Source organism: Salmo trutta, chromosome 2, assembly GCF_901001165.1.
Source record: "Salmo trutta chromosome 2, fSalTru1.1, whole genome shotgun sequence".
In the NCBI taxonomy this organism is placed as follows: Eukaryota; Metazoa; Chordata; class Actinopteri; order Salmoniformes; family Salmonidae; genus Salmo; species Salmo trutta.
Window position 1 is genome coordinate 61,233,588 of NC_042958.1, and position 23,239 is coordinate 61,256,826.

General features: G+C 42.6%; 3 protein-coding genes across 6 annotated transcripts in view; all 3 read left to right on the forward strand.

Moving 5' to 3' along the window:
- The first annotated feature begins 4,073 nt into the window (after positions 1–4,073).
- On the forward strand, positions 4,074–8,735 carry LOC115159790 (retinol dehydrogenase 13). The gene is made up of 7 exons (XM_029709849.1): positions 4,074–4,271; positions 4,559–4,677; positions 6,617–6,772; positions 7,000–7,104; positions 7,262–7,474; positions 7,612–7,713; positions 7,901–8,735. The coding sequence occupies exons 1-7, from the start codon at positions 4,207–4,209 to the stop codon at positions 8,230–8,232; spliced, it is 1,092 nt and encodes a 363-aa protein (XP_029565709.1). The 5' UTR covers positions 4,074–4,206; the 3' UTR covers positions 8,233–8,735.
- A 2,532-nt stretch (positions 8,736–11,267) lies between these two features.
- Positions 11,268–17,334, forward strand: decr2 (2,4-dienoyl CoA reductase 2, peroxisomal). 3 transcript variants are annotated; one of them, XM_029709870.1, is made up of 10 exons: positions 11,268–11,476; positions 12,075–12,190; positions 12,386–12,454; positions 12,886–12,937; positions 13,049–13,184; positions 13,606–13,730; positions 13,921–14,014; positions 15,850–15,954; positions 16,259–16,502; positions 16,855–17,334. In XM_029709870.1, the coding sequence occupies exons 2-9, from the start codon at positions 12,093–12,095 to the stop codon at positions 16,477–16,479; spliced, it is 900 nt and encodes a 299-aa protein (XP_029565730.1). In that variant the 5' UTR covers positions 11,268–11,476; positions 12,075–12,092; the 3' UTR covers positions 16,480–16,502; positions 16,855–17,334. The 3 variants fall into 3 exon arrangements, with proteins under 3 accessions (XP_029565730.1, XP_029565719.1, XP_029565725.1); XM_029709859.1 differs by having other exon boundaries at positions 16,259–16,447; XM_029709865.1 differs by having other exon boundaries at positions 12,079–12,190; positions 16,259–16,447.
- A 1,622-nt stretch (positions 17,335–18,956) lies between these two features.
- Positions 18,957–23,239, forward strand: part of LOC115159822 (RAB11 family interacting protein 3 (class II)) — a 47,015-nt gene continuing 42,732 nt past the window's right edge. For both annotated transcript variants that reach the window (XM_029709879.1, XM_029709884.1), the window contains exon 1: positions 18,957–22,320. In XM_029709879.1, coding sequence (XP_029565739.1) covers positions 20,656–22,320 — 1,665 coding nt within the window. In that variant the 5' untranslated portion in view covers positions 18,957–20,655. The remainder of the gene's footprint in view (positions 22,321–23,239) is intronic.

The window sequence follows — 23,239 nt, forward strand, 5'->3', positions numbered from 1 at the left end:
ACATAAAACATTGAGTCAGATGAAGTCCTGTGGGCGAAAACAGTTTGTTGATGACAGAGGTCGAAGGAGAATGGAAAGAATCGTGCAAGCTAACTGGCGGGCCACAAACCGACAAATAACGGCGCAGTACAACAGTGGTGTGCAGAACGGCACCTCGGAATGCACAACTCCTCAGTCATGGATGGGCTAACGCAGTAGATGACCACCCCGGGTTCCACTCCTATCAGCTAAAAACAAGAAGAAGCGGCTCCAGCGATCCCCAACACTGGACAAATGAGGAGTGAAAAAACATGGCCTGGAACATGACAGCAAGTTCAGTTAACTTGAGTGGCCTGAGCAGTCCCCAGATCTCAACCCAATAGATCATCTTTTGGATGAGATGGAACTGGCTGTTCGCAGCATGAATGTGCTGTCGTCCAATCTGCAGCAACTGTGTGATGCCATCGTGTCAGCAAGGACCAAGGGCCCTGTGGAACGATTCCGACACCTTGTAGAATGCCCCAAAGAATTCGGGCTGTTCTGGTGGCAAAGGGGGATCCGACCCGGTACTAGATGGGCGTACCTAATAAAACTGTTCGGTGAGTGTATGTCAGTACTGAGAGTATGTCTGCCTCTACCTATGTCTTGAAACAATATCAGTGACCTCAGGGTATTCTATTGCAGTCTTTTCCTGTTCAAGTAACATGTATTGAAAAGACAGTTCGTTGATGAAGTATCATCAGTTCGATGATCTCACCTTTTGATAAGTTCAAGACTTCTCACACTCTTTGGGAATTGGGCAAGAAGCAGTGAGGCAGAGAGTGAGAACTAGGCTGTCATAAATCATGTTGAAGGTCAAGTACTGTGGACTGACAACAGGGAGCGGTGTGGGTCAAGTAAGTCCAGGGGGGCTTGAGCCGTGAACAAATAGAGCAACACCACTTGTCTGCTCTCCCCTCTCTCCCTCTCTCTCTCACTCTTTCTCTCTCCAGAGAAGTTGCTCTGTATCCTTCCTTCCTTCCTCCATCTCTCTCTCTCTCCTCTTTTTTCAGACACCAGACCTTCATTGCTCTTGTCCTAGTTTTCACTTTTGTGTGTCACCTCTTCCTCTCATTTACAGGGGTGGCCTCCTTTCTCTCTGTTCTCAAACTTGTTTTCTTGTTCAGCAAAGTGAACTATAAAACAGTGGACTGTTTCACTGCACTGTTTTTCTTTCTAAAAGGATATAATAACATCAGTGGCCTGTCATGCTTACATTTGTTCTCTAATTCCTCTGAAAATAAATCAAAGCTTGGCAAAAAATGTCATCATGAAATGTAATCTTCCTAGCCTTTATTGTCTCTCTCTATTTCCTAATGCCAGTGCAAGAAGGTCTGTGGATATCCATCCTTGCCCCATACATTGTTTGTAATGTCCCAGTGTTATATACCAAGAGGAGAGTGATCAAGGGGAGGGTGGTCTAGATATGGAGAGCTTAGATGTGTGTTATAAACAGGGGTGCAACTTTGGTTTTAGAAGTGGTGGGGACATACTTTTTTAATATATTTTTTATCCAGTCGGATAAACACTCCAAACAGCCTATCTGACCACTCGGAGGTGTCCGCATGGTCCTAAAACACACTGTTGCCTCGTTTTGTATCACATTCCAATGATAAAACTGGGGGGGGGGGATGCAATTTCAGAATGTGGGGGGGACATTTCCCCCCTGTTCCTAGTGAAAGTTGCACCCCTGGTTATAAATGTGGCTTAGACACTGAGCTGTTCTGACAGCATAGGAGACTTGTTTACTCCACTGATGTTGGGTCAGCTTGAGAGGACGTGTCTGGGATCATCAGCATCTCTTTAGAGAACATCAATAAGACATGTCCTAATGTACAATGCGGACAGGGGGTCACCCTGTACCAGAGAGAGAGAGAGAGAGAGCGAGTGAGAGCAAGAGCAAGAGCGAGCGAGAGAGAGAGAGACAGAGAGAGAGAGAGAGCGAGCGAGCAAGAGGTCATAATAATGGCGTTAGAGCCATAATAAGGAAAGAATAATAAAAGCCAAAATGTATTTTGTTTGCACTGGACCAAAGCCCTGTGTGGGTGTGACTGTTAAAGGTTTTTTTTTAAAGGCACCTACCAGAGATAGTGTAACACCTACAGTAGATGTTAGTACAATAACCACATATTCAAATCCAATGTTATTCGGCACATGCTTCGTAAACAAAAGGTGTAGACTAACAGTGAAATTCTTACTTATGGATCCCTTTTCAAACAATGCAGAGTTAAGGATAAAAATATAAATAGTGACACGAGGAATAAATACACAGTGAATAACGCAAAACAATAAGTAAAAATAACATGGCTTTATACAGGGAGTACGAGTACCGAGTTGATGTGCAGGGGTACGAGGTAATTGAGTTAGCTATGTACATATAGTAACGCTAAAGTGACTAGGGAAAAGGATAGACAATAAATAGCAGCAGCGGCGTGTGTGGTGAGTATGAAAAGTGTGTGTGTGTGTGAGTGTGAGTGTTGGTATGGCGTCAGTATGCATGTGTGCGCGTTGTGTGTGTGGGCATATGTAGTGTGTGTGTTTACCACAGGAGGTTGGTGGCACCTTAATTGGGGAGGACGGGCTCGTAGTAATGGCTGGAACGGAATAGGTGGAATGGTATCAAATGCATTAAACATATGGTTCCATGTGTTTGATGCCATTCCATTACTCCATTCCAGACATTATTATGAGCCGTCCTCCCCTCAGCAGCCTCCAGTGGTTTGTATGTATGTGTTAGTGTGTGGGTGGGTGGAGTCCAGTGTGTGTGCATAGAGTCAATGCAAGAGAGTCAGTGCAAAAAAGGGTCAATGCAGGAATTCTGGGTAGCCATTTGATCATTTATTTAGCAGTCTTGTTAAGCGGTCTTATGGCTTGTGGGTAGAAGCTGTTCAGGGTCTTGTTGGTTCCAGACTTGGTGCACTGTTACCGCTTGCCGTGCAGTAGCAGAGAGAACATTCTATGGCTTGGGTTGCTGGAACCTTTGACAATAGTTTGGGCCGTCCTCTGACACCTCCTGGTATAGAGGTCCTGGATGACAGTGAGCTCAGCCCCAGTGATGTACTGGGCCGTACTCACCACCCTGTGTAGCACCTTGCGGTCGGGTGCCTTGCAGTTGCCGTACCAAGCGGTGATGCAGCCAGTCAAGATGCTCTCAATGGTGCAGCTGTAGAACTAGTGCTACACTTTCACAAAGATTTAATTGATGGTTGTTCTTAAAAAGCACAAAAAAACTGACGAACGATCCAAAAAAAAGAACAGTTGGGAAACATGTACACACACTAGTTTATAACCCATCACAAGAGTGGGAATATCAAAATGTCACACCGCACTTCAGGCTTCTGCAGGGGTATTCGTCAGTTGGGACACCTACTCCAAAGACTTTGATTTAATACCAAGTAAGCCTAGTTCTTCTTCATTTGCTGAATTAGAATGTTAACATCATAGAGTTCCTATTAAGTATTCTAATGACTAATTATGTGGTTAAAGCTGCAATATGTATCTTTTTGTGCACATGTGAGTTATAAATCTGTCATTCTCATTGAAAGCAAGTCTAAGAAGAGGTAGATCTGTTCTATATGTGCTATTTTTATACTTCTGGTTCTTAAGTTTAGTTTTTGGCCCTAATAATGGGATTCATTGTCCACAAGGCAGCACTATGGGCTGTCTATTTCCTGCCTATCCTTTCTTTAGATTGGTGGATGCATCTCCGCTGAATTGGGCCTCGCTCTTCCTCTTCCTCTCTAGCTGAAGAAGATGATGTCATAGAACAAAATGTATAAGATCTCCTAAGCCTATGTTAACCACAGCCCTTATTTTCGGGGTTTATTCAAAAACCCTACAAAAACGCCATTCAATTCCCCATTAGCTTTGTCCAACTAACCATTGTGGAGTCAGTGCCTACAAAAATACGTCATTACTATTTCTCTCCATAGCACCTTCAACATTTTGTCTTACAAGAGAGTAACGCCACAGTTATAAAAAAATAAATATATATATATATTACACTATAAGTCCCATAATGCTATTGGCGAATGTTTTCGTTGTGATTGGTCAGACGCCTGTGAACTGTTTGACGTGTATTACCATGCGCCTTTAACCTTGTCCATGAGGATATTATGAAAGTCTCCTCTTTGTTCGCGGTTTTATAGCCTGTCTTATGTTATTTGTGTGTGTAAACCTTCGTAAACGATGAGCAAATATATTCTGCCCGTCTCGGTCTTTGGAACAGTGTTTGGGTGCGCTGTTTTATTGAAGTGAGTAGCCTAAGAAATTCCTTCTCAAAAAGCTAGAAGAATCTTAACAACTATACCTTCTGCCATCAGCTGATGCTTCTGTAGTATTATGCACCTGGTTGACAAAGCTCCCCAATCCATCAGGAGTTTGATGTTATGAAACTGCCAGTGTCACAGTTAAAGATATATAATGCACAGTGCTATTTAACATTGCATTGCATGTTGTAATGTGTAGCCAAAATCTTTCTAAACCATCTCTTACAGCTTGTGTGTCACTCTGAATTATGATTGTGTCATTCTCCCCATAGGAACCATGTTACTGGAGGCCCTTGTCCCAGTAAGGCTAAAATACCAGGGAAGACCGTGGTCATAACAGGAGCCAACACTGGGATTGGTAAAGAGACAGCCAAAGAACTGGCCAAGAGAGGTACAGAGCATTTGGCTACATCAGAGCAGCAACTAACCACTTATTTTACTCAAGGGCTTATTAGTAGGCTACAGAGCACATATTTAGACAATGCAATTATATTCCATTCTGGTCACTGGCTATTATTATAGTTCTACTATTATTATTTCATGTTTGTCTTTACTATTTTGTGATTGGCTAGTTGTTACAAGTTATTGAAGCAAGCATAATTGCTTGAGAAAACAGCCAGAATGTCTACCTTAGTATTAATTATGAGTTACCTAGAGTTGAAGTCGGAAGTTGACATACACCTTAGCCAAATACATTTAAACTCAGTTTTTCACAATTCCTGACATTTAATCCAAGTAACAATTCCCTGTGTTAGGTCAGTTAGGATCACCACTTTATTTTAAGAATGTGAAATTTCAGAACAATATGAGAGAGTGATTTATTTCAGCTTTTATTTCTTTCATCACATTCCCAGTGGGTCAGAAGTTTACATACACTCAATTAGTATTTGGTATAGTTGCCTTTAAATTGTTTAACTTGGGTCAAATGTTTTGGGTATCCTTCCACAAGCTTCCCACAATAAGTTGGGTGAATTTTGGCCCATTCCTCCTGACAGAGCTGGTGTAACTGAGTCAGGTTTGTAGGCCTCCTTGCTCGCACACGCTTTTTCAGTTCTGCCCACACATTTTCTATGGAATTGAGGTCAGGGCTTTGTTGGCCACTCCAATACCTTGACTTTGCTGTCCTTAAGCCATTTTGCCACAACTTTGGAAGTATGCTTGGGGTCATTGTCCATTTGGAAGCCCCATTTGTGACCAAGCTTTAACTTCCTGACTGATGTCTTGAGATGTTGCTTCAATATATCCACATCATTTCCCTTCCTCATGATGCCATCTATTTTGTGAAGTGCACCAGTCCCTCCTGCAGCAAAGCACCCCCACAACATGATGCTGCCACCCCCGTGCTTCACGGTTGGGATGGTGTTCTTCGGGTTGCAAGCCTCCCTCATTTTCCTCCAAACATAACGATGGTCATTATGGCCAAACAGTTCTATTTTTGTTTCATCAGACCAGAGGACATTTCTCCAAAAAGTATGATCTTTGTCCCCATGTGCAGTTGCAAATCGTAGTCTGGCTTTTTTATTGCGGTTTTGGATCAGGGGCTTCTTCCTTGCTGAGCAGCCTTTCAGGTTATGTCGATATAGGACTTGTTTTACTGTGGATATAAATACTTTTGTAGCTGTTTCCTCCAGCATCTTCACAAGGTCCTTTGCTGTTGTTCTGGGATTGATTTGCACTTTTCACACCAAACTACGTTCATCTCTAGGAGACAGAACGCGTCTCCTTCCTGAGCGGTATAACGGCTGTGTGGTCCCATGGTGTTTATACTTGCATACTATTGTTTGTACAGATGAACGTAGTACCTTCAGGTATTTGGAAATTGCTCCCAAGGATGAACCAGACTTGTGGAGGTCTACAATTCTTTCCTATGGCCTTGGCTGATTTCTTTTGATTTTCCCATGATGTCAAGCAAATAGGCAGTGAGTTTGAAGGTAGGCCTTGAAATACATCCACAGGTACACTGCCAATTGACTCAAATTATGTCAATTAGCCTATCAGAAGCTTCTAAAGCCATGACATCATTTTCTGGAATTTTCCAAGCTGTTTAAAGGCGCAGTCAACTTAGTGTATGTAAACTTCTGACCCACTGGAATTGTGATACAGTGAATTATAAGTGAAATAATCTGTCTGTAAACAATTGTTGGAAAAATTACTTGTGTCATGCACAAAGTAGATGACCTAACCGACTTGCCAAAACAATAGTTTGTTGACAAGAAATTTGTGGAGTGGTTGAAAAACGAGTTTTAATGACTCCAACCTAAGTGTATGTAAACTTCCTACTTCAACTGTAGCTACTTTTTCCCATTTCCTATCCTTTTCCATCCAATCAGGTGGTCGAATCATTATGGGGTGTAGGGATATGGAGAAATGTGAGGCGGCTGCCAAAGAGATCCGAGGGCAGACACTGAATCCTCATGTTTACGCACGCCACATAGACCTGGCCTCCATCAAATCCATCCGCCAGTTTGCAGAGAGAGTCAACCAAGGTGAGTTAAAATACGCACTGGAGAGACATCAACTCAAATGAGACACATTGGAAGTAATGGCCACTTTAGCAGCTTTTGCACCTTTATGAGTTGAGCTACACCCTATTCTCAGACGTGTGTGTGTGTGTGTGTCTTTCTCTCTCTCTGTGTCTCTGTGTCTCTCTCTGTGTGTCTCTCTCTCTCTCTGTGTCTCTCTCTCTCTCTGTGTTTTCTTCATGTTGTTGCAGAGGAAAAGCATGTGGATGTGCTGATAAACAACGCAGGAGTGATGAGATGTCCAGCAGGGAAGACAGAGGATGGGTTTGACATACAGTTTGGAGTGAACCATTTAGGTAAGCTTCTGAGTTCCCGAATACTCCCACCTAGAGTGCACTTTCTGCAGGGTTTTATTTCGTACTGTTGCTTTACATTGTATTATAAATACATAGCTATAATATAGGAGCATATGGACATTGTCATATGTTCATGTTACTGTGTTCCTCTGTTCAGGTCACTTCTTGCTGACCAATCTGCTGCTGGAAAAGCTGAAGGACTCTGCCCCTAGCAGAGTGGTCAACTTGACCTCTCTCGCCCACATCGTCGGGGAGATCGATTTCAACGACCTCAACTGGGACAATAAGAAGTTTGACACCAAACGGGCCTACTGCCAAAGCAAACTTGCCAACGTTCTATTCACAAGAGAACTGGCTCTAAGGCTAGAAGGTAAGTCCAGTAGCTCTGTGTGTGGGTGGATAGGTTTGTACTCTGTTTGGGTAGGTTTGTTATCTTTGAGTTGTTGGGTTTGTATTTTCTATTGATTACAGTATTGATTACTGTGTTCTTAATCTTTGTTGTGACAGGTACTGGGGTCACTGTGAATTGCCTACACCCCGGGGTCGTTGCCACAGAGCTGGGGAGACACACTGGCCTCCACCAATCGCAGTTCTCCAGCTCAGTGCTCAGTGAGTCCGCTGCCTTCTCATTGTCTATTACACTTAGAGATCCACTCACGTGAAAATGTTTGCTAAACCATCATAACAGTTTAGATGAATAGGCTCAGTAGGTCATAGTTGAAGCTCCCAATCACTCAGGAAAAGTTATTCACAAAATGCTCCAAATGACCCCTACTGTCTCTGCCTCTCCCTGCAGGTCCGTTCTTCACCCTCCTAGTGAAGGGGCCAGAGCTGGGGGCCCAGCCTAGTGTCTATCTGGCCGTGGCCGAGGAGTTGGAGGGGGTTACGGGCTGCTACTACGACGTCATGATAGAGAAGGAGCCAGCACCCAAGGCCCTCGACCAGGAGGTGTCCCGGAGGCTGTGGGAGGCCAGTGCCAGGCTGATGGGGCTGGAGCAGGCACCATCAGCAGCAGTGCCAGCCTCAAATGGGGCCCAAGAGAAGCCCAGCACAGACCCAGACACAAAGATCAGAGCCAAGCACCCACTGTCAGTGCTTGAGCAAACAGGAATGAACCCTGCAGTATGAGCCCCGATATGGGAAGAAGTCACAGTGAACGGTTGACTTTGCATAGGCGCCATTTTCTCTCGACAAGAGAATGTACAATATGAAATCGGAGCTAGTTGGCGATTTCGATTATGGCTCGTGAGACATATGCATATGCTACAGACTAATGCTTGATTTCACCTGGTTGTCCAATGTTCATACATCTGGAGATGTTCTCGAGGCAATGATCCAGAAGTGACTTGTCCAACAGCACAGTGAGTGTTGGCTTACAGTAGGTTCCAGAGGGAGCAGGTTTTCATTCCAACCAATGTCAAGTTATATTTTAATGTTAATTGAAGGTCTTGAATAATTATGGAAACCTTTCATGCCCAGATACTCTGAGACGGAATGATATGAAAGTCACTGTTATTAAAACAATTGTAATGTGTTATGAACTGAACAACACATGCAATGTGCTTGAGCCTGTGTGTAATGCGGTACAGTATAATGTTGCCTCATCTGGCCATGATGAGGCTCAAGGAAAAGGGTTCCCCTGTCATTATTTTTTTATATTTAACATTTATTTAACTAGGCAATTCGGTTAAGAAAATATTCTTATTTACAACGACGGCCTACTCCGGACGACCATGGGCCAATTGTGCGCCGCCCAATGGGACTCCCAATCACAGCTGGATGTGATACAGTCTGGATTCGAACCAGGGACTGTAGTGACGCCTCTTGCACTGAGATTCAGTGCCTTAGACCGCTGCGCCACTCGGGAGAAGCAGTTGCTTATCGTTGATTATACTATTATTCACTGAGCTAATCTAACAATACTAGGGTGACAGTCGGAGTCAGAAGTGGATACGCAATAATGAGATACCTAGAGTTGCATTATACATCCAAAACTTAAAAATATATATTCTCGGATTTCTCCCACAAGACATGATTTAGATAAGCACATACTGTGGAATCTGGAGCTGTATTTATGCTTTAACCCTGTCATGTTTGTTTGGGCTGGTTTATGTATTATTAATTGTTTGTGAGGAAGAGGGTTAGCATTCTACAGGCTCTGCTAGTGTTTTAAAAACTGTAATCTGCCAATTACCACCACCTAGTGGGGAGCTATCAAACTCCAAGGGAAACACATTTTGACCACTTATGTAATGAAGAAAATGGAGACCAAAGAAAACATTTCTTAACCCCCACAGAGCTTCTGCAAGCTTTGACTGTGTCTCACCAAAAATGTTACTTACATGTCTTGATGTTTTCCTGTAGCTACATTGTTGCTTTATAACAACACATCACCTCACTATCTGGAGTCAGAAAACTGTTGATAAAACTGTCCAGGCTGGCATGCATTAATGGATACTGTTGGCATACATACAGCCTAAGTGCTTTGGATATATTAGCCCTGAACTATCTGAGGGATCCATTTCACAGGGCTCTTCCTGTCAATAAAATCCCTAAATTCAGATTGAGAGAAAGCCATCCACCATCCGAATGTACTCTGATGAGCATCGATCCCTGGAAACTAATACCATTCACCAGCCAAATCTGGTGTCAGTTTACCAGCAATGACACTCCCTGGTGCCATCCTAAAAAGCTGAGGGTAATAGGAGATCAAGGGTTTTCCTCATCCCTCTGATTTGGAAAAGCAGGTAATGTTTTGTAAAGTGGAATACCAGAAAGACTTTTACATATGGTTATGAAGGGCCATAAAAGAGAGACTGTTATTGCTCTCCCTAAACATGCACAGATACATTTAATAAATGCTTTATATTCTTTAATGGCCACCTAGAATGTTAGTGTTACTGAAACACTTTTGACAATGAGAACAATTAGAAAAACCTTTTTATTTCTGTATCTTATCTGAAGGTTCTGCAGTGATTTATTCATTCTTGCCTTGAGGTAGACTTTAGAAACATGTTTATCATGTCTGTGTGAGCCTTGAGGCATTTGTATACTGAACAAAAATGTAAACGCAACATGTAAAGTGTTTGTCCTATGTTTCATGAGCTGAAATAAAAGATCCCAGAAATTTTCCCTACGCACGAAAAGCTTATTTCTCACAGATTTTGTGTACAAATTTGTTTACATCCCTGTTAGTGAGCATTTCTTTGCCAAGATAATCCATCCACCTGACAGGTGTGGCATATCAAGAAGCTGATTAAACAGTGTAGTCATTACAAGTGCACCTTGTGCTGGGGACAATAAAAGGCCACTCTAAAATGTGCTGTTTTGTCACACAACACAATGCCACAGATGTCTCAAGTTTTGAGGGAGTGTGCAATTGACATGCTAACTGCAGGAATGTCCCCCAGAGCTGTTGCCAGATAATTTAATGTTCATTTCTCTACCATAAACCGCTTCTAACATCGTTTTAGAGAATTTGGCAGTACGTCTAAACGGCCTCACAACCGCAGATCAAGTGTAACCACGCCAGCCCAGGACCTCCATATCTGGCTTCTTCACCTGCGGGATTGTCTGAGACCAGTCACCGAAATTAACCTGAGGAGTATTTCTGTCTGTAATAAAGCCCTTTTGTGGAAAACAACTAACACCCATGGCTGCGCCCCTGTCCAGTCTTGGTAAATGTGTTACGAACATAGTGGACTAAGTTTAGTACTTTAATTGTTGCTGAAGTTGAAAAAAATTGTGATGTTTAGTAGTGCAAGGGCACTTCACAGACTATTGCACACCAGCACTTCAGACTTCCCTCCCAGGCCCACCCATGGCTGCACCCCTACCCAGTCATGGGAAAATTAGAACCTAATGAATTAATTTCAATTGGCTGATTTCCTTATATGAAATGTAACTCAGTAAAAAAAATGAAATTATTGCATGTTGCATAGATAGATAGATATATATATAAATTGTTTCAGTATAGTTTAAGCATCTCAACAAAAAAAAACAACACTAGATATTCTATCCCAGCGTTTTTATGAATAAGCAAAGAACACATTTTCTATCCTCTGCATGGATGGGAAACTCCTGTACAGAATGACAGCATGAGTTTGACATTTGCGCTCTTGAACAGACCCCTCTTGAACTACATATCCCAAAATGCACTTGTCGTTTCACAAAAAAATAGGTTCAAGGTACAGTATTTTCATGACCAGAGAGCAAATTTGCTGTTTGACAATTTAGTGAATTTGTAAACGTCTTCAGTCACAATTTGTGAAGTTAATCTGCAACAGAGTGCATTTGGTCGTCGAGAGACGTTTGTGCGTCGGTGTCATTACAGAGCAAACGCTTACAACAGAAAAACACAACAACACTTTCGGTGAGTGCAACTTTACCATAGATAGAACAATGAGCCAGATGTTTTACCGGATGTAGAAATCTGAAGCATCCGGTTGGAGTTTCACTCAACACCAAATATGGTGATGCGAGGAAGCCCAGTGGCCGGCAGTGGGAGAAGACGGAGCGAGATGGATTTTGGACGACATTCTGCAAATTTTCTCATCGATGAAACGTTTGATCTCAATACAGTTTTCTGTTCGCAAAACTAAAATATGTTACGAACATAGTGCTTTTTGCCAAAGTAAAAAAAAAAATTGCGTTGTTTTGTAGTGCAAGGGCGAATTGAGATTCAGACTAAGCGTTCTCTAACCGAAATATGCAAATACATGCTAGAACGCGCCAGTAGGATCTCGTTAGCTCGTGCTTGTTCTGCCTACTATGATTAATTTGCTCCCATTGGAAACGATTGGCTGTGGTCTATCTTGGGGTTATAAAAAAAATCTTTGGCTTTACTTTGTCAACTTTAAATTCTTCCATGCTTCTTCCGCTGCGGTCTGCAATGCAGTATATATCCCAGCGATTGCTACATTGCACAAAGTGTGCCTTAGAAGTGTAATAAATGAATATTTTTGTTCCAGCCAGGCAGGAACATCAGTATGGCAGAACCACAGAGGGTGAGAGAGTTGCCCGAGGATGTAGACACAGATGACTGCATGACTTCATACACTCACATTTACAGTCCAGATTTACTCAAGTAAGTGGAAATACAACCTTAACGTACCAACTGTACTTGAGCTGTGCATTGTCATTTGGAACAAAAGCAATGCCCAGTAGATTTTATAGGGAAATGTTATCACCATAAGTGATGTAATAGGAAAAGTTGACAGACATAGGGCGCTTTGTATAATACTGGTACTTAACATCATTTTTTAACAATATCTTTTCACAGAGACCAAGTGGCGTTCATAACTGGAGGGGGAACTGGAATTGGACTGCGCATAGCTGAAGTGCTCATGAGGTACTGTACCTGGAGTCTCTTGACGTACTACTCCATGCTCCCTGAGACTGTACTTTAACCCTCTGGTTGGGTTATCATTGTCTGCCTATCTTCTCTTACCTATAGAGCATGTTACTCTTCACCTAAGACCTTGAATGATGCCTCTGTCATTTGGCTTTGGCTTCTCGGTACATCACATGATCTCAGCCTTAACCTTGCACTTTTCACTTGACATGTCCCTGCACCCCTCACCCCTCATCTATCACGTTCCCATGGCCTTGTACCCTGCCTACACCTGGGACGGCTCACCTTATGCCACTGTGTTCTACCTAAAGCTTCCTTGTGTCATCCGCAAACCACCATTAGAGACAACTAAAACCTTATGCCGCATGTCATCACACACGGAACATCATGCCCCTCACCCCTAACCTCTCACCTTTTGTATCTTTCAGGCACGGCTGTGACACAGTGATTGCCAGCAGAAACTTGGAAAAGCTGACAGAGGTCGCTACCCTTATATCGTGTAGTAGACCAAACAAAAAAAAAACGATGTTGAATAAACGTTTAATAAATGTTGATTTATCATGCTGATGTATAGTCTGTGTTTTCTTCCAGGCTGCTAAGAAGCTGATGGTAGCGACAGGACGCCACTGTCTCCCTCTGACCGTTGACGTGCGACAGCCCCAGACCATCTCCGCTGCAGTGGACGAGACGCTGAAAGAGCTGGGCAGGATTGATATCCTCATTAATAGTATGTAGAACACACACATGTGCACAGACAGACATGCGCATGCACCCATACATTAACATTGTAGGTTGGGTTGAAATGAAATTGGCTCTGCTGTGAAATTGTGTGCGAAATTGATTTTAATGAAGCTATGATGGGGTGAAAGCAGTGTCATTTTGTTTTAATTATTGAATTTTCTCAAGCTATGTCAATCTCTCTTTATCAACTGTTATCATATAGGCCTATTTCAGATCACGAAGTCATCATCTGTTCTGCCTTTAATCATTTTTGTTACGTTTATAACTTGATTTGCATTTCACAATATTTCAATCTCAGTCTTTCTTTACATTTGTACACTTTCATTTTAATATCCAATTTCGAACGTGTTAATGTTGGTTGTTTGAAATATGTAAGGAAATGTCTAGCGATCTATTTTATTTTATAGATGCTGCTGGAAACTTCTTGTGCCCTGCAACCTCCCTCTCCTTCAATGCCTTCAAGACAGTCCTGGAGATAGACACCATGGGTACATTTAACACCAGCAAGGTGGTCTATGAGAAGTGGTTCAAGGTACGGCACACTCTCAGTATGCACTGAGATTTTTCAATCAATTTCCTTCAATCTAACTACCTACCTTTTCGCATGACTTGCATGGATATTCCTGTTTGTTTTTCATTGTTGTGCTATTACCTCAGATAGTCATACTTCTGGTAAAATGTATGGATAGATAGACTTGATCATGTCTGATGTTTGTGTTCAGGACCACGGGGGTGCCATTGTAAACATCTCTGCCACCCTTGGCTACAGGGGTCAGGCTCTCCAGGTGCATGCTGGCTCTGCCAAGGCTGCCAACGGTAAGAAACGTTACAGTGTTATAACTACAGTTGAAGTTGGTAGTTTACATACACTTAGGTTGGAGTCATTAAAACTTGTTTTTCAACCACTCCACAAATGTCTTGTTAACAAACTATAGTTTTGGAAAGTTGGTTAGGGCATCTACTTTGTGCATGACACAAGTAATTTTTCCAACAATTGTTTACAGACAAATTATTTCACTTATAATTCACTGTATCACACTTCCAGTGGGTCAGAAGGTTTTACTAAAAACTAAATTGACTGTGCCTTTAAACAACTTCGAAAATTCCAGAAAATGATGTCATGGCTTTAGAAGCTCCTGATAGGCTAATTGACATCATTTGAGTCAATTGGAGGTGTACTTGTGGATGTATTTCAAGGCCTACCTTCAAACTCAGTGCGTCTTTGCTTGATATCATGGGAAAATCAAAAGAAATCAGCCAAGACCACAGGAAGAAAATTGTAGACCTCCACAAGTCTGGTTCATCCTTGGGAGCAATTTCCAAATGCCTGAAGGTACCACGTTCATCTGTACAAACAATAGTACGCAAGTATAAACATGTGACCACACAGCCGTCATACCGCTCAGGAAGGAGACACGTTCTGTCTACTAGAGATGAGCGTACTTTGGTGTGAAAAGTGCAAATCAATCCCAGAACACCAGCAAAGGACCTTGTGAAGATGCTGGAGGAAACAGGCTCAGAAGTATCAATATCCACAGTAAAACGAGTCATATATCGACATAACCTGAAAGGCCGCTCAGCAAGGAAGAAGCCACTGCTCCAAAACCGCCATAAAAAAGTCACACTACGGTTTGCAACTGCACATGGGGACAAAGATTGTACTTTTTGGAGAAATGTCCTCTGGTCTGATGAAACAAAAATAGAACTGTTTGGCCATTATGACCATCGTTATGTTTGGAGGAAAAAGGGGGAGGCATGCAAGCCTTAGAACACCATCCCAACCGTGAAGCACGGGGCTGGCAGCATCATGTTGTGGGGGTGCTTTGCTGCAGGAGTAACTGGTGCACTTCACAAAATAGATGGCATCACGAGGAAGGAAAATGATGTGGGTATATTGAAGCAACATATCAAGACATCAGTCAGGAAGTTAAAGCTTGGTCGCAAATGGGTCTTCCAAATGGACAATGACCCCAAGCATACTTCCAAAGTTGTGGCAAAATGGCTTAAGGACAACAAAGTCAAGGTATTGGAGTGGCCATCACAAAGCCCTGACCTCAATCCTATAGAAAAGTTGTGGGCAGAACTGAAAAAGCGTGTGCGAGCAAGGAGGCCTACAAACCTGACTCAGTTACACCAGCTCTGTCAGGAGGAATGGGCCAAAATTCACCCAAATTATTGTGGGAGGCTTGTGGAAGGCTACATGAAATGTTTGACCCAAGTTAAACAATTTAAAGGCAATGCTACCAAATACTAATTGAGTGTATGTAAACTTCTGACCCACTGGGAATGTGATGAAAGAAATAAAAGCTGAAACAAATAATTCTCTCTACTATTATTCTGACATTTCACATTCTTAAAATAAAGTGGTGATCCTAACTGACCTAAGACAGGGAATTTTTACTCTGATTAAATGTCAGGAATTGTGAAACTGAGTTTAAATGTATTTGGCTAAGGTGTATGTAAACCTCCAACTTCAACTGTATATGATTGTTACTATATTGTTATGTTTTTATGTGGTTCCATGTATTTGGTAGAAGTAGCTGTAGTCTTTTGTTGATTCGGCACTATTTCTCAGATATAACAGCAAGCCCACTAACAACTTCCCATCTCTTTATTCATCCCACTACCCTTTTCACATCACTCTCCCCCAGATGCCATGACCAAGCACCTGGCTGTTGAGTGGGGACCAAGTGGGGTAAGGGTTAACACCCTGGCACCAGGTCCTATTTCTGGGACAGAGGGCTTCCGTAGACTGGGTAAGGATCTCTGGCTGCCTGGCTCGGATTTGATAAACATGTTTGATTGATTAAGCCGTGTGCCGAACTCCCACATGGCCACACATACTTTTTAGTGATAAATCTTGCCACTCTTCTCTACCTTTTTAATGAAGTATGTTTTTGTATACACTTAAGTAGATCTGGGTAATTCTGGGTTATTTCTATGCTAGTGAGGTCAAAGGTATCAAGAGCAGAGCCTTAGGAGAGGTAAACTAAATTAAGTCCTCTTCAGTCTCATTTTTTCTTTGCCCCAAATACTTGTTCTCACCCCCCTTGTATTCAGGTGGCAACAGAGCAGACAGCATGGGCGCCTTCTCATCCATTCCGCTGCAGCGGGCTGGCAACAAGACTGAGATGGCCCACAGCGTGCTGTTCCTGGCCAGCCGCGCCTCCTCCTATGTGACGGGCCACATTATGGTGGCTGACGGCGGGAGCTGGCTCACCTCAGCCAATGACGTGTCCATGCTGCTCGGTATTGCTTCCTCTCAATCTGCTAAACTCTGACACGGCCCCTCTCCCCGTCCCAGGTGTGTAGTACAGGAAAGGAGGTGCAGCTGTAGGTCTAGGGGAAGAGGACGTTGTGAAGTGTGTTGTGGATAAGTAGAGTGCATTTATCTTTAATCTAGAAAAAAAATAAAAAATCTGTATTTTGTGACATCGGCTGATGTACAATTTGATTGATTGGAGTAAGTGGCGTAGTTATAGGGGTAGTGTTTTGCCCTGAGTTGGGCAAAACTGATTGCTTAATTGTCTGGCTTGTGTTCCGTTTTCTTCTGTGGCCTTTCGCCTAAAGACACTTTAGATAGAGAAGCATCGACTGTTATTATTTGATATGCAGATACAGTCTTCAAATTTAAATTGTGTTTATTTTGCTTTCAGGCTATTGGTCAGCTGAACTGAAGAGAAACAAGTAGATGGTGAAGATGAAGTGGCAGATTTGGAATAATCTGCAAAATATAAATCAATGGATTTGCCATGTACGATCTTTGAGACTGGAAAGCTACAATAGCTAATAGTGGTTAAGTGGACGGTAGGAGGTAAACACAAAAATATTGACTGAAAATGATTGACCTAAAAAGAAACATCACAGCCACATGTTGAAAACGGGATAGATTGGCCAAATCACGTTTCAAGCGTTGGATAATGAGTTAATCCACACCATTTTTAAAAATTCTAACTACAATAACTACTTTGGATTAAGAATCAATATGTTGATGAACGTGATTAGTAAAATTGGCTTCTGTAGTTGTTGAGTCATGTAGGCTAGTTGTTGAAATTACATTGTAAAGCACTTACAATTTCCATACACAATGTCCAGAACTTTTCCTAATAAACCTTGACATAATGACATTTTAAAAACTGCCTCCATTTCAAATATCACAACACTTCTAACCTCATCATACATGTACTGAACATGAGTATTCAAAATGACTCTTTCAAGCAAACACTGAGTTTTCACATTGCATGCCCTACTGTATGACCATATTGCTCTAGATAAATGGCGAATGAAACCGTAGCACCAATAGTATAGCGAGAAAGATAATACATTTATTATTGATATTCATTAACTAAAATCTGCCACAGGGAGGCGCCAATGTACAATGGAGTAGAAATTGGCACCTTTGCTTTGGATTCAATGTGTGTTGTGTTGCTAAGATGTTGAACTTGCCAATATACCCTTTACATTATTCGTTCACTATTATTATGCTAAACAAAGCCCAAGAAAACCAAGTACATTTAATCTATTGCCTACATGAGAAAGGCTGGGTACCACTCAGAATCACTGTTGGTGCTAGGTGAAGTCTTTTGGAGAATGTGCATGGCCATGGATGTAAAAATACACTACATTACCAAAAGTATGTGGACACCTGCTCGTGGAACATCTCATTCTAAAATCATGGGAATTAATATGGAGTTGGTCACCCCTTTGCTGCTATAACAGCCTCCACTCTTCTGGGAAGGCTTTCCACTAAATGTTGGAACATTGCTGTGGGGACTTGTTTCCATTCAGAGCTTTAGTGAGGTTGGGCGATTAGGCCTGGCTCGCAGTCAGTGTTCCAATTCATCCCAAAGGTGTTCGATGGGGTTGAGGTCATGGCTCTGCAGGCCAGTCAAGTTCTTCTACACCAATCTCAAAAAACAGTTCTGTATGGACCTCGCATTGTGCATGGGGGCATTGTCATTCTGAAACAGTTAAGGGCCTTCCCCAAACTGTTGCCACAAAGTTAGAAGCACAGAATTGTCCAGAATGTCATTGTGTGCTGTAGAGTTAAGATTTCCCTTCACTGGAACTAAGGGGCCTAACACGAACCATGAAAAACAGCCCCAGACCATTTTCCCTCCTCCACCAAACTTTACAGTTGGCCCCATACATTGGGGCAGGTAGCATCCACCAAACCCAGATTCGTCAGTCAGACTGCCAGATGGTGAAGCGTGATACTCCAGAGAATGCATTTCTACTGCTCCAGAGTCCAATGGCAGTGAGCTTTACACCACTCCAGCCGACGCTTGGCATTGCGCATGGTGATCTTAGGCTTGTGTACGGCTGCTCGGCCATGGAAATCCATTTCATGAAGCTCCCGATTAACAGTTATTGTACTGACGATGCTTCTAGAGACAGTTTGGAACTCTTTAGTGAGTGTTGCAACCGAGGACAGACGATTTTTACACGCTAAGTGCTTCAGCACACAGCCGTTGTGTGACTGAGCTCTTAGTAAGGCCATTCTACTGCCAATGTTTGGCTGTGGAGATTGCATGGCTGAGTGCTCGATTTCATACACTTGTCAGCAACGGGTATGGCTGAAATAGTTGAATCCACTCATTTTAAGGGTTGTCCACATACTTTTGTATATATAGTGTATGAAATAAACAATGGTTAGACAATGCAATTATTAAAAGCCTACACAGGTATTTTGCATCGTATTTTGGACTGCGGTTCGTTCTGTGCGCGTGCGTGAAACGTCACCGCTGTATGCGGCTGAGGGATGGCAAGGGCCGGGCAGTTGCTGCTGATGCTGATGACAGTGTGAACGGCCTCTGCGCTCCTTTATATCGTTACACCTCAGTGCTGTAATCACGGTTTAGAAATGTGGCAACATATTTTGTATGTTTGACACATACAGAAGCATCTTCAGACGGAGAATCATGTCTTTGGAGAGCGTTAGGATGGTAAATACATTTCGGGAGGCCGGGAGAAGCTGAAGACATTTTAAGCAAGCAGACTGAATTTGTTCCTGACACAGGTGGATGATTGTTGGATTCGAAACGTCTGGAGAAAAAGACAAAACGCGGATGTAAATGAGAATTATCGTCAGAACGAATAAACTGACTTAAATGGGAAAAGGAAATTAGCTGAAGGTCTTCATATTCAGTCTAATTTTGCTTCAGAATCAGACTGACGAATTGGCTCGTTAGCTAGCTAGTTAACAAGCTAACTAGCCCGAGCTTCCTTGAGGATATTATAAGGATGCTTGGACGCCTTTAGTGTTAAATCAATGTTAATATTGCCAAACATGTTATTGTCAGTCAGCAAGCATTGCCATGCTTTACATGGAGTTCAGCGTTGCTAACTAACTAAGTTAGCAAGCTAGGTATTTATTTACTCGAAGGTTGGCGTATTATAATCCACTGTCAAGTTAAACACATCTCGCATTGGCTAAAAGCTAGCTAGCTAGCTGGTTAACCAGTTGACGTTAGCTACAGTCACACTTTGAAATTGTCGATAACCCAGTGGCACATATTAGTACATGTTAACTAGTTAAACTTTGGTGATATTATTGCATCCAATGTATAGCATGAATCCCATGTTCTGCTTATTTTCAGACTGAAGTGTTTGGCAGTCAGCTGTATTAGCAAGACGATGCTTGACAACAACCGGGGCAACTGACAGCTAAAATTAGTCCGTCCCAATGATGCTTGAGATGGGGACAGTGAATTTGTTTTAGATAGCACGCCGTGTTTATCATTTGCTTCCTTTTTCCTTGGTCAGGTTTGACCATTTTCTATCAAGCTAAACTGATCAATTCCCTTACTATCACAGGAACTCATCTTTTTTGTGTGTGATGTCACTTCATATTTTCTTGTAATATCATAGTCCTTGTATGACATTGGCATGGAATTAGAATACTATTTGAATAGAGTAATTTAATAGGATCGATATGGACATTAGCCTGTTGCCCCAGAAATAGTTTGGTTCTTAGAATATTTATATTTAGTCTGTGCTATTTTGTGAAGCCACATGTCACCAATGAATGTTGCATTCTAAAGTATACATCAAAGTTCATAGTTCTATGGAATGAATTATACGTTTTTCTGAAAATGCACATTGGATTAGTTGTTGACAACATTTAAAAAATGCATTGTTAGTCACTGTAAATGCACGAGTAGTGGGTCATTTAAGGCAACATCAACAATTATGGCAAGTAGACAAATCAATGAATATAGGGAGTGCGCTGGTTATAAGCGCTAAGGTGTTTACACAGTGCTGAGATGTCATAAATTCAGAGCTAGACAGGCAGGTTTTTATTTACCATCATGCAAAATTTGCCTATTGATCTAATCAAGGATGTCAACTACCATGTGTAGAATAGCAATATTGAAATTGAGAAATAATTGGATTTTGACTTTCAAGTAAGAGGAATTATAAGCTTTCTCAAATTTGCTCAGGAATTATCTACTTAAATGGAACAGACTCTGATGTCTAGCCCTCTGGGGCGTTCTGAGTGGGATCCAGAAGGTACAAGCTCCCATGGATTCATTCTCTTGGATTCAGACAAAGGAGCCATAATGCCTCAGAGAAAAGGTGGTCAGACAGCTTTGGATTTTCAGAAAGTTGACCAGGATGTATCTCTATGCCTGGAAGAGCTTTTCCAGGAGAACGCCTTAAATTTAGACAGTCTTTTCAGGACCTCCAGTTACTCTGGTGGAGACAAGATTTTGCCATGGGAGGGAGATCAATCTAATCGTTCCCAAGATGTTCCCCTGGACAAACCTTCAGAGTTATCGCCTCTCAAAGACAAAATTGAGGAACATAACAATGTAAGTGACAGTCCTTGGCTGTTATTCTCCAAAACCACTGATTTGCTCAGGGACAACTCAGTGTGCGAGGAACTAAATTCCCTGCAAGATCCACCTGTGAGTTACACAGACTCTGTTAACAGTCACAAGGAGCTGATAACCCTCAGTGAACCTCCTTCCCCTGTGAAGGTTTCAGATAGGACTCCAGATACCAACACAGAGGCTTCCTCTTTGCTGGTAGATCACCTCTCATCTGAACACTTCCCCTTCTCCCCCAGCCCTGCCCCTTCAGGTGAGGTGAACCCACAGGGTGTCAGTAAGGAGCTTTTACTCCTGTCACTGGATGAGGACAGTGGCTTCCCTCCTCCCTTACAGGGCGGGGAGACTGTGTCACCTGAAACCGGGGACAAAGGTTTATTCCAGGAACCTGTGACTGATCTACCCACAGTCAGTAACAGTACCCCTGAAGGTTTACCTGAGAGCAGCTTCTCACACGACGCCATCCCTACTGGCTGCGCTAGCGAATCGCCAGGGGTTCAGGTGGGATCTGTGCCTTTGCTGGATCTGGAGGTTCCTGACTGTGACAGCAGCCTCAGCCTCTGCCCTACTCCTCTTGAGTCACCTACCTGCACGGGTGCATCGCCTGCAGAGGATTCAGAACAGGAACACACGTTGGCTACTTCAATCCTGACTCTATCAGAGCACAGAGGTGAGGGGGACTCGTCCCTCCTGAACTCTTCACCATCGATTGAACCCCCGTCGCCAAAGTTCCTCTCCAACGGAGATGCTTCGGTCCTTGGTCACCTGCCCAGTGGCTGCAGCTCCGAGGAGAATGGCCCCCAAGATTTGATGGAAGACAAAATTATCTTTGATTTTACCAAACATGAGGGAGAGGAGGAAATGGATCTGGATCAGTGCTTAACCTCAGACGTGCTGCCCGATGAGGAAACGTGGGACTTGAAACCACCTGGGGCTATACAGGGTGACAGTGTTCCTGCCTTACAAACTGAACAGCGTGATGGGGAAAGGTTGGCAGACTTGGACCTGTTTGCCGGAACCGTGGGTTGTCACAAACGGGATAGTTTTGATTGCCCAGTTCTGGAGTTGAATGGTTTGTCTTCTGACTCTGGATGGACTAGTGAACAAACAGTAGAGACGCTGTCACTCTCTAAGATGGTGGGGTCTGACTCCATGGTCCCCGTAGTGAATCAGAGAGAGGAAGACCCGTCACCTCTGAAGGCAGTGTTTGACGCTCTGGACCAGGATGGGGATGGATTTGTACGCATTGAGGAGTTTATGGAGTTTGCTGCTGCCTATGGGGCTGACCAGGTGAGACGCACCTCTTTTTAGATTTTTGTCTGTGCATTGTTTTTGCTATTCAGTTCCCAGTCAGTGCATGAGGCAGTTTTAAGGTCATGGTGGATTGGTCATCTGAAAGGGTTCTGCATGCGTGTTAACTAGAGGTCGACCGATTAATCGGAATGGCCGATTTCAATTTTTCATAACAATTGGAAATCGGTATTTTTGGATGCCGATTTTGCCGATTTTTATTTTATTTTTTTATTTTTTTAGACCTTTATTTAACTAGGCAAGTCAGTTAATTAAGAACACATTCTTATTTTCAATGACGGCCTAGGAACGGTGGGTTAACTGCCTTGTTCAGGGGCAGAACGCCAGATTTTTACCTTGTCAGCTCGGGGATTCAATCTTACAACCTTACGGTTAACTAGTCCAATGCTCTAACCACCTGCTTTACATTGCACTCCACGAGGAGCCTGCCTGTTACGCGAATGCAGTAAGAAGCCAAGGTAAGTTGCTAGCTAGCATTAAACTTATCTTATAAAAAAACAATCAATCAATCATAATCACTAGTTAACTACACATGGTTGATGATATTACTAGTTTATTTAGTCTGTCCTGCGTTGTATATAATCGCTTAGGTACACGTTGCTCCAACCATAAACATCAATGCCTTTCTTAAACTCAATACACAAGTATATATTTTTAAACCTGCATATTTAGTTAATATTGCCTGCTAACATGAATTTCTTTTAACTAGGGAAAATGTGTAACTTCTCTTGCAAACAGAGTCAGGGTATATGCAGCAGTTTGGGCCACCTGGCTCGTTGTGAACTGTGAAGACTATTTCTTCCTAACAAAGACAGCCGACTTCGCCAAACGGGGGATGATTTAACCTCTCTAGGGTATGTGGGACGAAATCGTCCCACCTACTCAACAGCCAGTGGAA

Bases quoted from the DNA above. Each gene is read 5' to 3' on its own strand.
- LOC115159790 (XM_029709849.1), top strand. From the start codon at position 4,207: ATGAGCAAATATATTCTGCCCGTCTCGGTCTTTGGAACAGTGTTTGGG. The intron at 4,272-4,558 runs GTGAGTAGCCTA...TTCTCCCCATAG, and splicing joins GGGTGCGCTGTTTTATTGAA to GAACCATGTTACTGGAGGCC. The intron at 7,475-7,611 runs GTAAGTCCAGTA...TTGTTGTGACAG, and splicing joins ACTGGCTCTAAGGCTAGAAG to GTACTGGGGTCACTGTGAAT.
- decr2 (XM_029709859.1), top strand. From the start codon at position 12,093: ATGGCAGAACCACAGAGGGTGAGAGAGTTGCCCGAGGATGTAGACACA. The intron at 12,191-12,385 runs GTAAGTGGAAAT...ATCTTTTCACAG, and splicing joins TACAGTCCAGATTTACTCAA to AGACCAAGTGGCGTTCATAA. The intron at 16,448-16,854 runs GTATTGCTTCCT...TTTTGCTTTCAG, and splicing joins TGACGTGTCCATGCTGCTCG to GCTATTGGTCAGCTGAACTG.